Source organism: Microtus ochrogaster, chromosome 6 (genome assembly GCF_000317375.1).
Source record: "Microtus ochrogaster isolate Prairie Vole_2 chromosome 6, MicOch1.0, whole genome shotgun sequence".
Taxonomy (NCBI): Eukaryota; Metazoa; Chordata; class Mammalia; order Rodentia; family Cricetidae; genus Microtus; species Microtus ochrogaster.
In genome coordinates, this window is record NC_022013.1 from 72184085 (window position 1) to 72199129 (window position 15045).

At 42.6% G+C, this 15045-nt stretch overlaps 1 protein-coding gene across 2 annotated transcripts in view; it reads right to left on the reverse strand.

Annotated features, from left to right (window-relative positions):
• Nucleotides 1–6273: 6273 nt before the first annotated feature.
• The window catches only part of Lyplal1 (lysophospholipase like 1), a 24230-nt gene continuing 15458 nt past the window's right edge, over nucleotides 6274–15045 (reverse strand). For both annotated transcript variants that reach the window (XM_005348839.3, XM_026779902.1), the window contains exons 4-5: nucleotides 8095–8210; nucleotides 6274–7245 (exon numbers count right to left, since the gene is read on the reverse strand). In XM_005348839.3, coding sequence (XP_005348896.1) covers nucleotides 7006–7245; nucleotides 8095–8210 — 356 coding nt within the window. In that variant the 3' untranslated portion in view covers nucleotides 6274–7005. The remainder of the gene's footprint in view (nucleotides 7246–8094; nucleotides 8211–15045) is intronic.

Consider the following 15045-nt stretch of genomic DNA (forward strand, 5'->3'; position numbering starts at 1 on the left):
ACTCTTCTCACCGGGATCTCATCTGGCTGCATGCAAGGTATTCACCCACCCAGCCCCCAACCCATGCAAGACTGTTAAGGGTTTGAAAAGGATGATTTACTTAAGATTCCAAGCATTTCAACATACTAGCAAGAGGGCCTCTCCAGAAGTAGAGTTATATTCCCTTCAAAATTCCCTATATAGTCAGCTGTCATTATCAGGCACTTTATTAGCTATTTTCAAAGATTTACGTAATTACATTCTGACAAATATGTTTTTCAAAGCCATCCAACAGTCACTTTTGACGCAGAGAGCATACTCTGGGATGGCAGGGAAGTGGATTTCTGTGAGTCTGGCTTCACCTTAGGTGTGTCACCTCCAGAATTCAGTTCCCGAGCTGCAACCTCAGTTTGCAAAATACCTTGCTACCAAACAGCCTGTGTCCCAATGCCTGGGCATTTAAAATGAGCACATGTGCACTTAATAACATGCCAGGCTCCTAGGCACTGAGGCAAAGGGGATGCAGTCAGAGGGCTACTGTTACATTTGCTAATTGAATGTTTTCTGCTGAACTGTAGTTATCATTGCAGTTCCTGGGGTCATAAAATTACATTCATAAATACTTTATCTGACTCTTGCGTTGAGATATCGTTGGAAACATTGTGAGTTAGGGGAATACAAGTCTAGCTGAACCAATTTTCTTTTGGCTCACGAGTTGGCTTCACCAAGTCAGTCAATAACAAGACGAACCTCTTAGGCAATTAAGTAAGGGCGTGATGGAATCCCAACTTTCAAATGCACTGTGTTTTACAATGGACTTTACAAAATGATTCAGGATAGTCCACAGAGCAAACCTGAACATTCAGTGAGAAGCACAGATAAAGTTATAAATGAGAAGTAAAAGCCACAAGGCAGGTTTCTCTGGAACAATGAAACATGACCTCGACCTGGCCATTCCAGGGACCTAAAGTGCTGATGTGATTCACGTATCTTAGCAACCACAAAATGCTCTCACACGTGAATTCATTTCCTTTTCATTAACATTTAAAATGTAGGGTTAAAATGCTCACTATGGAAGATGCTGGTGCTCCAGTTTGCCTTTTTACTCATGAGATGATGTGGCGGTTTCTATGACACATGTCCCCACAGGCTCAGGTATTGGAGCATGTGGTCCCCAGTGAGCGGCACTCTTTGGAGCCGGTTAGGAAGTTAGGAATTGTAGCCTTGCTGGAGGAACAAGGCCATTTCAAGGCCAACTTTGAGAGTTCGTGGCCTCATCCCTCTTGCAGTTCACTCTGCTACAAGTTCGCTGTCGGAGATGCGAGCCCTCAACTTCCTACTCTTGGGCCATGCCTGCCACTTGCTGCCATGCCTCCCTACCAAGATGGGCCTTTCATCCTCTAGAACATAAACCAAATTAAACTGTTTCTCCCACAAGTCACTTTTGGCCATAGAATTTTAGCACAGCCACAGGAAGGGAGCTACCTCAGTCGGTGTTTCCTACACGTCTCTGTGGGACAATTTGAAAGCATGTGCTTTGGCTCCACATGGTTAGGCTGCATACTCGTCCCAGGGATGGAGAATGGATTCACCTTTGTAAAACCTGTTTTCTCCTCTACGTGGCCTTACCACATACATGTGCTTCTCTTCTCTCTACTCTTTTCTCTTTTTCTTTCTACTTACAATGACGCTATGGGGACACAACCACATTGTAAGTCAAGGGCTAGTTTTGTGTACATTTTTCTCAGTGAATACTGTTTATATTACTGGTAATATATAAACTATATAGAGATTTGCAATATGTAGTCTTTGAGGGTTAATGTTTCTTGTATAATTTGAACTCCTTGGAATAGCTATCTCATTTATCTGGGGGTGATAACCTGATTCTATAATACTAGGATTAAGAAGATTTAAACAGGAGGATTAAAACTTCAAGGCCAGTCAAACAATAGAGACAGACCCTCGGACAATAAGAAAATTAGTTTTACTTATTACTTAGTTTGCTAGTTTCTTTTGTGTGTATTCAACATGAATTCATCTATAGCTCTCTCAATCTGTGTTCATCATCTAAGTATATGTTAAGTATACATTAGGGAATTTTGTCCAGTTCTGTTTGGAAAGGTAAGTAAGGAATATCTAAGAATATTTGGTTTCTTTTGGTATTTTCTCAGAATCAAAACTTCTGGAAGAATACCAAGAGAACAAGAAATTTCCATTTAACATATTCTTACCATTTGTCATATTGTTTTCTGCCTCCCTGATAAACCGTGAGTTCCATGAAAGTGGGAGCCATGCCTGACTGCCAAGAATGGTTCTTGGACACCTGCTGGGGGCTGCAGTCCAGAACAGATGCTCAACAATAGTATGTCTCTCAATAGAGCAATTCCTAGTAGGGTGGTTCCTTAAAATAGATTGTATCTTTACATTTATTCTTACACCAGTCACCAAAAGCGAAATGGAAACAATCCTATAATATGAATAGGAGAAAGGTGAACAATGATCTCTTAGTAATAAACAATTGCTAACAGATTATTTCACTTTCAGTTAATTGTTTAAATAAATAACTTACAAATTATAACTACTCATAAACTATTAAAAACAGGTAGCTGTTGAGTATTGATATACACAAGAATTGTTAAAAATGCTATTACATGCACTTTAGGGTTATCAACAACAAATGTGGACCAAAATTGGGGTAATTCAATATTCACTCTGATTTATGACTATCTGTCATCCCAGAAAGCACCGCATCTGCTGCAAATTGCATTTGATTGGTTGGAGCTACTTAATGGGAGATTATAGCCAGTATCCTTTAAGGAAAAGGTTTTGACCAATAATCTATATTTACCTGAAATCAGGTAGAATTAAAGTTATAAATTTTGTATTTAACTGCACAGTGTTGCTTCCACAAAAATAAAAGTATAACCAAAAAATTAGCAATGCATCCTAGTTCCTATGAAGTTCAAGCCGGGTAATGGTGGAGCATAGCTTTAATCCCAGACTCGGGAGGCAGAGGCAGGTGGATTTCTGTGAGTTCAAGGCCAACCTGATCTACAAGAGCTAGTTCCAGGACAGGCTCCAAAGCCACAGAGAAACCCTGTCTCAAAAAACAAACAACAATAAAAGACAACCAAATAAGTCTAATGGATAAGCAATCCCAAAAGAAATAATACAACTCGCATAGTCTAACATAATGCAGGCACCAAGAACTCTAATCCTTGCCCTTCAACTTGATTTGGGGTGAATGCAGATTGATACATAAAAGATAAATACAGAATAAAGAAGGACGTGTTACTTCTGCTTAAAAGAAGTAGGTATGGGCCTCTCAACAACTGTCTGAAATATACAAGTTTTGTCACTTTGAGGAGATGATAGTGCTTCAGTCAGAGGGATTAATAAGTTATAGGCAAAGCTGTGAAAATGTCTGACATTTCTCAGGGGAGAGAGAGAGAGAGAGAGAGAGACAGAGACAGAGACAGAGAGAGACAGATGGTTGAGGGAGAGGAGAGTTACTGTGTGCATGTGTTATGACAGGAGTGGCTGAAATAGACAAGGTTCAGATTGTGAAGAGTTTCCCACCAAGAATATGAAAGTTTTTCCAAAGGCAGAGCAGACTGGAAACATGCAAGGCTTGTTAGGTACTGGCACAGGCTTTGGTGGCACATTATAGAACAAACAGAAGGATGAGAGGCAAGAACAGAGACAGGGGAACCACTGAACACAGGACAAGGCAGCCAAAATTATAGGGACAATGAGTACGGTTTGGAGGGCACGGGAAAAGGATGTCTCAGTGAACAGCAAAACTGCACGTTAACTGTCTTTTTTTTTTTTTTCTGGTTTTTCGAGACAGGGTTTCTCTGTAGCTTTGGTGCCTATCCCAGAACTAGCTCTTGTAGACCAGGCTGGACTGGAACTCCCAGAGATCCGCCTGCCTCTGCCTCCTGATTGCTGGGATTAAAGGCGTGTGCCACCACTGCCTGGCTAAGTTAACTGTCTTGATGGAGACAAGGGAAGGGGAATCTAAGGAGGATATGCACAATTCCTTATGCGGATGCCAAAGCACTGGAAACAGGCCACAAAAAGGAGAAGTAGGGCTGGGGCAATCCTCTAAAGCAGCAATTCTGAATTATTAGACTGTTTCAGTTCAGTCTCTACAGATCCACTGCAGTTCAGAAATTAGACCTCTAAGAGAAATGATGAAAAATTTTTAAGAATACTTTATATACAAATATCCACCAGAATTGTAAACAGGGGACTGGACCTTCCATGATTACATTGAGGCACATGGAAGCCAACCCAACTCATCCCTTTAGCAAACCAGCAAAAATCATGGACCCCAAACACCATGAGTAATTTATTCATATTTACAAAGGAAAGTAAATAGCTCCTACTGTAGAAAGTCTTAGTTCATATGAAATTTTAGCTATACTTTCCATCGTGGTGGGTAGCTTAGCCAAAACAGCATCAGTCAGGCCAACTGTGTACTGGTCCTGCATATTCAGGGCCATGAGCATCACTGTGCTTCTTTGTACCTCAAATGTCTACATATGCAAATTGACAATCTCTGAGTTCCCTCCTAGCAATAAAGTACTCTTGCCTCCTACATCAGTATGACGTTCTTAACCACTTTCCCTGAAACACTTGACATTTCATAGGATAATTAAGATGCGAAAACACTCAAGGCAGATACTATATGAAATTAATAGATGTTCCATTTGCCATTTACAAAATTCCTTTTTGACTTACCTACAGGTTTATTGCTCTTGAAAGTATTTAGGAGAGCTACTTACTGCCCCTGTCAGCTGAGCTTCTTTGTAACACTCCTGATGCTCTTGTCACATGATAAAAAAAAAAAAAAACATTGCAGAATAAATACCTGACATTCGAGAGGGCTCCATCTAAAAATTTACTTCCATCTAAAAATTTCAATTCCACCAAGCCCATTGGTAAAAGAAAACATGCCAAGGGCTTCTAGAATTAACATGTCAGGTGGCTAAAACACCGACTGTATCTCTTCATTTCAGTCGAACAAGCCTACAGCTGGCTAAAAAAACTGGGGTTTGGCTTGGAAGACTAAAAAAAATAAAATCACAGTAAATTTTGTAAAGCTAGGCTTCATTTCTATACTGCTTTAGAATTTTGCACATGTTTAGAATGCGTTCAGTCAACTATATCCCCCAATCCTTTCCCTCCATGTTCTTCTTGTCTTTCCCTCACATTGGACATTCTTGTTTTGAAAAATCATTTGAGTTCTCGTAGTACTGCCTTCCGTGTATGGGCGCAGGGCATGGACAGGCTCTCGGGGGCTTCATGCCTGAAGAAAGCTTCATTCCCAGCAATCACCAGTTGCTAATATCTCCCCAGTTAGGGGTGGAACTTTGTGAACCCCTCCCATTCATGCTGGGGTTTTTGCTGGCTTGATCTTGTGAATGCATTGCTGTGAGTTTATGTGTACAATGGTCCTGGCATTTTTTAGGAAACAGTTTCACTGCAGATGTCCACTACTTCTGGTTCTTATAATCTTTCCTCTTCCTCTTCTAACATGATGCCCTAGCCTTGTGGGGAGAGTTATATATAGAAGTCCCACTTAAAGGTAAGAGCTCTCTGGACACCAGGTAGTCTCCAACTATCCTCCATGTATGAACCAAAATAAACCATCCATTCAGTTCTTGTCAAGTTCCCAGAATGAAACAAGTACCGAATACCACACCCTGGTGTTTGTTGCCCCCCCTTCTATCATGAGGCAAGGCATCATCTTGAGCCAAGTCTCAAGTCTTTCCCAGATCATTTATTCTGCCTGTGTCTTGATCTTGGACTTCCCAGTCTGTATAAACTGAGGTTGTCAATATGGCAAAGGGAGGTGGCTTCTACATGGAGGTATCCCAAAGAGTTTGGACTTTGATTCCCTCATGTAGCTGTCACTCCCACTTTTGAAAGAACTATTAATTTACTATTGGGTTGACCCTGGGCTGGAGAGATGGCTCAGTGGTGAAGAACAAGTGCCACATTATCGTGTGTTCTCTCATAAGCAACACAGACACACACACGCCCCCCCACACGCACACACATGTATGTCTGTACATAAAATGAAAGCAGAAGGGACTATTTGACATGAATGAGTAAGTGGACCAGGGGGGAGAGGTGTGGGGAGGCTTATGAGGAAAAAAATGTGAACAAGTACATTGCAAGGGTGTGAAAACCATGAAAAGTTATTATTTTGTATGTTTGTCTTAAAGTACTTAAAGATCCTTAAGTGTATATAATAACTCATCTAAAAAACAGTGCCAGATATTGATCTCAATTAATTCTACCTCTAATATGATCATATTACCCTTTACGGAACTTGACATTTTAATAGGTAAATTTATTCATATTTTATTCTTATAATTTAACAGTAAATCACTTTTCATAAAGAATCTAGAAACAAACTGCGGAGGACAAACTGATTCTTCACAAATGTGGGAAAATCCTCCAGTGGAGGACTCTGTATCAATCACATTGCTGGCACCAAGAAAATGGAAATCCACCCTGCCTGACAGATCAAACACTGCAGAAACCAAATACTACACAGCCACTAGAATGGCCAAATTGGAATTACGGTGAAGAACTGCGCATCAGAGGCCACTCTACTGGCTGGAACGGAAAGTGGTAAAACTACACTGAGAACAGCCAGACAGGTTCAGGTCACGCTACAACACACTGCCCAGCCTCGCCACTCTGAGGACGGATGCTCACGACAGTCCTACTTGTGACAGCGCCACACGGGAAGTGACCCAAATCTGCGGCGACCAGACAAGCAAACTGCAGTGCGTCCATAAAAAGGCATCTGTGCAGCTACAAAATACAGCTGACATTTACAACGGAGTGATTCTCGAGGCAATTTTGTTGAAAGAAAACAGACAGATATTATCAATTCCATTCACATAATATGGGAGTGCTGGATGTTTCACAAACCTTAATTTTTGTGAGGATCAAATAAGGAAATATTCTTAGGTGTAAGAAAATAATCAATGTGGCGGTGAGGATTCATTTGTTCTGCCCATCAGTCTCTCCTGGCAGCTTTGTAAGAATCCAAGACTTTAGCCTCTCCAGCTCAGTTCTGTTCAGGTCATGGTAAAGATTTGGAAGACTGTGGAAGACGGCACTCACTCCCAGAGATTTCAGCTTTGAGTTTGTCTCCTCGCCCCAAGAATGGAGAACTAGCTCATCTGCCGTGCCGTGGCACTGAAACAGCTCCGGGAACGCACCGTCAGCCTGCAGGAGATCCTAGGGGGTGGGAGACAGTCCACTTAGACAGGAGATCCCAGGGGGTGGGAGACAGTCCACTTAGACAGGAGATCCCAGGGGGGGGAAGAGAGTCCACTTAGACAGGAGATCCCAGGGGGAGGGAGACAGTCCACTTAGACAGGAGATCCCAGGGGGAGGGAGAGAGTCCACTTAGACAGGAGATCCCAAGGGGTGGGAGACAGAGATCACTCCTAGTTAATGTCAGCTGCTCTAAGGGAAGGAGAGGGAGCCTCCAGAGGAGGAGCAGGGTCAGGTGTGCGGTGGAAGTGGGGGAGGGGCAGGAGGGCGGTGTGGGTCTGTGCCCTATGTTCGCACCACTGAGGACTCTTCAAAGGCCAACAAGGCATTTCCTCAGCAAAGGAGTGAAATGCATAGACAGACTTCTTCCCGGGGAGAGAAAGAGGGAGGAGTACCGAGCTGAGGCCCAACTGAAGGGAAAAGTCAATTCAAATGCTCTGTTGGACTTTTGGTGATGGAGCTGTAACAAACAGCCATAAGCTTGAAAACCGCTGCAAAGCATTAGCTTTAGAATTGACCTTTGAGCAGGCACAATATACGCAAGTCTGACTCCAGTCTTCTACACTCTAGTTCTGTATAAAGGAGTCACGCAACACTAAGCATGCCCTTCCCTAAAACTGTCCTTTTCAAGGTGGCACTGCTGAACATAGAGGCCTCCTGGAGTCACCATGAGAAAACTGCTCACGGGTTCCAGAGACAGTTAATCTACATAGACCAGGTACCACATTTTATTGCTTAACTATCAACTTTATTTTGGATTCAATGTGTCTATGCTTCACGCTGTATTTGTTTTTTAAATCTGGAACTTACCTTGTAAATAGCAGAGTCTTTATTCAGGAAACTAGAAAGAGCGAATACTCCTGCCACATCCCGGTGATTTCTGTATGCTAAATGCATCGCCATGCAGCCTCCCATGGAAAATCCCCCTAAAGGAAACAATGCACATGCTTATCAGAAAAAGAGGAACACAGGTCACATGGCACCTCTGAATAAAGTCAGTCCCAATCTTTCACAAACATTTTAAAGACATCTGGAGATGAGAAGGAAATACACTCCTAAAGAGAATGTCAGTCTCCGTCTGAGCCACTGCTCTGTGGCTGAAGAGACACACTACAACCATGACTATGTTTGCAAAAGAAAGCACTTAACTGGGGGCTCACTTCCAGTTTCAGAGGGTTAGTCCATGATCATCACGGCAGGGAGCATGGTGCCAGGGGAACAGACATAGTGCTGGAGAAGCAGCTGAGAGCTACATGCTGGTCCTCGAGTTGGGAGATGGGGGAGGGGAGTCAAGGAGACTGTGCCTGAGCATAGTGTGGACACTTGAAACCTCAAAGCCCTCCCCCAGTGACCCACTGCTTCCAACAAGGCCACACCTCCTAATCCTTCTCCTTCTTTCAGACAGTTCTCTCTGGAGACTAAGCATCCAAATATATGAGCCTTTGGGGACAATTTGTATTCAAGCCACCAATCTTCTTCAGGTCTCCGAGAACCAGCCCTGCTGTGAGGAACTAACGCCAAGACATCAGTGGTAAAGAGATGGATTACCAAAGGGGCCAGATTCAGGAGAGAAATCACATCCATCAAGAAAAGTATTTATCATAATTGGAAATACAATCATAGTACAAATTTGACGTAGCTAAGCTTCCAGTGTCTGCCTGAGTTTGGGTTTATTTCTAGGAACCCTGACACAACACCTAGAGTTAATAGCCCGTTCCTCTGTGTGTCAGTCACTGTACCATGGGCTCCACAAACACTTCTGTTTCTGCTATCTTACTCATAACAGATGCCTGGTGACCTCTGCATCAGGAACGGTGATTAAAAACATTGGTGAGCTAGGTGAAGCATTTTGGGATTATGGTATTATTTTGTAAAATGACAAGATAAAAGAAAATGAACTCATCTATATGAGAAAAAAAATGTAGTGAGGAGGCGAGCAGGCCTGCTTTTTGTCCTGCCTGGCTCCTGCATGGCTAGCTTTACACCCGAAATAACAACACACAAATTGTATTCATTTAAACACTGCCTGGCCCATTATATCTATCCTTTTCTTGGCTAACTCTCAAATCTTAATTAACCCATTTTTAATAATCTGTGTAGCACCATGAAGTGGTGGCTTACCGGGAAGATTCTAACCATTATCCGTCTTGGGTAGGAGAAGCATGATGTCTGTCTGACTCTGTTTTCTTTCTCCCAGCATTCTGTTCTGTCTTCCCTGCCTACCTATGTTCTGACCTATGAGGCCAAGCAGTTTTCTTTATTAATTAACCAATGAAAGTAACACATAGAAGAAGACCCACCTACATCAAAAAAAAACCATTTATTTACTTAACAACTTTAAGGGCTCCAAGGGCTGGAATAACTTTGCCGCCCTGTTTTTTAATGATGTAGCCCAGGCTGGCCCAGAACTGATGATGCTCCTGCCTCAGTCTTCAAGTGCAGAACACTGTGCCAGTCACTAGAAACAGGCAGATGAAAACGGCACATGGAGACACTGCTATTTAGGGGAACGCTGAGGAGAAAACACATGCAGCACAGACTAGAGCTGGCGTGCAGGGAAAGAGCGGAGAGGCGGGGACACAGCACATGGCTGGAGCTCAGAGCTCCGTGTGGTGGTCCTAGCCTTCAGGAGAGTTGAGGCATCTTGTTTGTATTCTGTGAGAAATAATGAAAGCAAGCCGCACATTTACAGGGTTTACAATTCTGCCCTGGTACACAGTTCACTCTCCTAATGTTCGGCCCACTGCCTTATTTCACCTGATAAACACAATCCCAGCCCTCCTCAGAGGGCCGTGAAGGTGTGAGATTCTCCCTCCATGCACCAAGAAGACTGGGGCCTGAGAAAGCAGATGACCTGCTTAGAGATGTGTCCTTAATTTTAGGGGTAAAGTCAAGACTTTTGGGACCCAGATCCTTGTCCCAGAGCGTAATGTCCCTTCTCTTCACCTTTGCTATTTATTCAGAGGATTTCCTTCTCTGGGGAAGGCAGCTGATATTAATTAGAGCACCGGATTCCAAAGTTTAGATTTCTCCTAAAAGGCACAATTTCTAAGTAATAAATAGGTATGATAAGAATGACTATTATGCCTGTAATTTTATTATTTCAGAAAGAAATAGCAGGACTCACCTATAGCACTAGAATCTAGTGTTCTAGTGGCTAAACTGTGTGGACCGGTTTGAGAACCACCTTAAAGAATGACAGATCCACCCATCCCCAGATGCAAAGACAGTGGAGGACGGTTCAGGAACAGCTCAGCCAGGGAGGAGAGGATGCACATCTTAAGACACCGTGTGTTTGCCTTTATATGCGAGCTTTGCCCAGGGGGAACAGTCACCGGGCTGTAGCTGCGTCTGCGCAAACATGCATCCTCCATGTGGCCCCGAGAACTTGGCACAGACTAAGCATTCACAGTTATTGAATGTGTGGACCCGCAGACTGGATCTCGGCATTGTGATTTTCACATGACTTTGCTGCAGTTCTAGCTTTGGGCCTCTTTCTCCTGAACTCTCTACACAGTAGTCAACATTACGTGGGTCTGGAGCAGAAATTCTCATTTTGATTTGCAGAAGACACACGAGTGCTCTCGATGTTGCAAAAACTTGAGAGGAAGAGGCAGGTCTTCCTTCACTTGTCAGAAACTGGCTGAGTGTTTACAACAACCGGCTGGCAGTGCCGGTGCCCTCAGGTGCATGTGGTCATTAGCCAGTTTATCTAACACCCAGACCAGTGCCGGGCACATGGTGGCGACTGAATAAGTGTGTCTGTATGACTGAATCCACACTGACGGTGTGTCCCTATATTGCCAGCTCTAAGGAGATAGAGGTAGGAGGACAGGAAGCTCAAGGTCAACCTAGGCTAAGTGAGACCCTGTCTCTGTACCAACCAACAAACCAGTTAACTACTAACTAACCAAAAATGTCTGTTAATTTGGTATTTTAGAAATTGATATTTTATAAGCCTCTCTTAATATTTTCTAACTTAAAATTTGGTAGAAAGATGGTTGGTCTGAAAATATGGGAACCTTTCTTCTAGTCTGCCTGTGCCATGTCTCACCTGAATGTCTGAATAAATTCATGAAAATCCAAGACTTAATTTCCAGAAATACTGGAGAGCTAGAGTAGACAGAATTTCCATCAGATTCTGAATCAACAGTGTATGGTTGGTGCTAAAACTTGAATCTTCAAAGGCTTTGCGTGTTCACGTTAGCGTAAGTATACAAATCTGCCTTTGCCAAGGGGCAGGATCAACATCTCTCGGGACAGAATTGCAGCTTTCCTCCACCCTCATGGGTCAGGGTCGGGAAGGCCCACCTCTTCGACCTCTTCCTTTGGGTCTTATGCATTTGTGCATTTGTATAAACTGTAAAGCGAGCACACTGTTAAGCATGAGCTATGCCTCTACAAAGGATTCTGGTTGCATGGGGGAGGGTGGGGTGGGAAAGGGACGGAGAGTGAGATGGAGAGGCAGGGACAGAGAGAGACATCGAGGGAAACAACACAGACACAGAGAAACGGAGGCACAGAGAGAAACACACAGGTAGAGAGAAGGGGGAGGAGAGGGCACCTGGAGGAAGTGTGAGGCTGAGGACGAGAGGGAAGGCGCAGGCCGTGATATTGGCAGGGTGATAATTCAAGCCATCGCTGGAGGTTTAACTGTTCCTCTGTAGCAAGGCAATATTCGTTCACAGAAGGAATCATAATAAATCATGCTAGGAATTGTTCCTAGCGTTTAATTTCTTGCTGGAATTTATTAAGTGGATCTTTATTAAACATAAAACTCAAAAGCCAGACATTGTGCATGTGGCCACTTCTGCTACTGACACTTTAATAAAGCAGTCTTCAATAAAGCGCACAGCGGCTTAGCACGCGCTGGAGAAGAGAGGTCTCCTATGCTGAGACCAGGGCCGGGCACAGCAGCAGCTTCATAAATATTCACTGGATAAATGAAGTTAATGGAAAATGAAGTTTGAAAACAATATTTCTGCAAAGAGGCAAATTTATCATCAGGAAATGTCATTTTCTGACAATTTAATTTGAGATGATAGTAAAGTTTTAAAAAACCGTCTCTATAGTTGAGGCTGCGAATGGTGGTATTTTTGTTATCAAAGCACTAAAGAGGAGAAGGCAGGAAGACTGTTTGAGGTCAACCTGAACAAGACAGCATCACAACAGAAAAGGAAATTCAGAGTGAGTGAGCAGTCTGCTCAGCCCCAAACATTTACAGTTTGTCTTCTTAAAAACGTCAGTCCCAGGCCACTAGCAAAATCTCACCACATACGTTAGATTTAAAGTGTGCTCATGCAGTGGATTAGATGTTGGGACCTACAGCTACTGTGGTGAGCAAGTCAAAGCTAGGCATCACGGGTTAAATGTGAGCATGGCCATGATTTGGGATGGACCCATCTTCTGTGGACATCAAGACAACAGAGCTGTTCTTTTCTGAGACATTCAAGAGCTTGAATTACATCTTCTCAAATACTGCCCATGGCCACTTAAGGACAGCTACCGTGATGGGAGACTAAGCTTGAAATTGTTTTGTTAGGTAGCCTAAATCTGAATTCAAAAAGCCACAGTTATTAGTGGCAGAGTAGTTAAACAGAAAAGAGCATCTAAGCGTACCAGAGAAAACAACTTTTCAAAATCCAATTCAGCTAGAGGAATTAATTCATAAAAGATAATCCTAAGACCATCAAAAAATGTGGCATAAATCAAACAAATAGGCCAAAACGTGTTCTAAAGTGGTTATAAAACCACAAAACTTTACGCATGACGCACCTTTGACCTTTCCTTTTTATTAAGTGGGAAATCTAGTGCCTTGGTGTGGTGTCAGTGTCCTTTGATGAGACTAGCTTGAGGGAGGAAATGAAGTAAGAGAGAGGGCTGGGAGGTGGGCGAAAGGAGTCAGAGATGAGAAGAAAACACATAAAGACTTCCTACAGGCATTCAGCCTTGTGTGTGTGTGTGTGTGTGTGTGTGTGTGTGTGTGTGTGTGTGTGTGTGTACCGCAACAGAAAACAAGGGACAAGGGCATATCAAAATGTTGTTAAGATCCCATTTTAAGTCCCTAACCCATTTACAATCCTGTGAGGTAATCATAGCTCCCCACTTGCTGCCTTTGACAGCACTGTCACCTCTAGCATGAGACACTGTGAAAAGGAACTTTGTATATTTTCTGTCCGAGAAAAAAACTGAACACAAAGGACCAGTTACTGAGTCACTTTTTCATCTAGGAGTCTAAACTCCAGCCCACAACAGACTACTCAGTAAGTAAATAGAAAATAGTAAACGCATTGTAGGTAATGGTTATGGTGGACATTTATAGGCGCTGGCGAAGTATTTAAGGTAGTAATAGGTAACAATTTAACATATACTTAAGATTAACAAGCTGAATAAAACATGTTAAAAAATAATAAACTTGGCTTTATGAACTCTTTATATAAAATAAAACAGAAACAATCTATAAAAAAATCTATACTGGGAAAATTAATGTGTTCAACCTCAATGCAAATTCCTAATGATAAAAACCATGAAGTTTGCTATCACGGGAACAGATTTTTTTTTTTTAAAGGCAATGAACTTCACCACCATCCCAAATTTCAGTCCCTCTACTTTATCTCATGGCGCTCTAGCACTCTGTAAACGCGAGGACAGGCTCGGAGATCTGGGAATGGACAAGTCATGCCTCCCGTGCTTATTTCTGCATTTCCTCCCCTATCAACTTTGCAAGTTACAATATCTCCACCCTTTTATGCAAAAGTGTTAGGACAACAGTCCCAACCAAGCCTTTGGAGGCCTGGCAAGCATTGCTGAAAGGATCCCGAGTCATTTTCAGTTAGTTAAAATCCATGTGCTTGCACATATGGAGAGGGAACAATGCCATCCTGCCACCATCCCACGTGTTAGCTCCAGGCAGGTCCCGAGGCAGAGCTCAGAGAAGGACTGCATCTCCTGAGTTCCAGGTGCCCAGTTTACTTTCATTTTAAATCCTATTATAATGTTAATATAATTAACACACACTCATTCTGTAAAGTGTTTCCTCTGTAGAGTAGATACAACAAATAAAGGAAACCAATTCTGAAATTTGTAGTACCTAAACCCGTTTAGCAGGTTATCAAATTTTGTTTTAACAGTTGGACTCATCTATATTGTATCTTGCCTTCTTATGTGGATCCCTCATATGAGAAATCTTTCCATGCGATTGTAAGATGTATGAAAGTTAAGATCTAAATTTAAAAACGGATAAACATTTCCTGAGTGCCTTCTACGTGTAGGCGGCAAATTTAATGGCTTTATCACATGCAGTTTTATGAACGGACCATGATGATTTTAAGGGAGCCCCTCATGATGAGTATGTGGGTCACACATGTGACATAAGTGTGGTCCTATAAACACTCTCTCCCTCTACTGCAAGATTTGGATCATGTACTCATAGGATCAAAATTCTGATGTCAGATTCTATACATCCTAGATCAAAACGGAACCTAAACTATATCAATATTCTCTCTTAACAAGTTGTCACCACCTAGTGGCCATGAATGGATTCTGATCATGGCAGAAAGTTGACGAAATCAAAGGGGCTTGGGTTCTAGGGTCCCTCTCTGTCACTGAAAATCTCTGACTTTTAGTCCTTTCACTGGTGAAATGAAAACAATTATCTCCTACCTTTCTCATTGCAAGGCTCAATGGGACAACTGTATAAGGAAGAAAAGCTTACAATTTCAAGACTTTCCGAACAGAGCACTGATGTGTAATGGCTGCTAT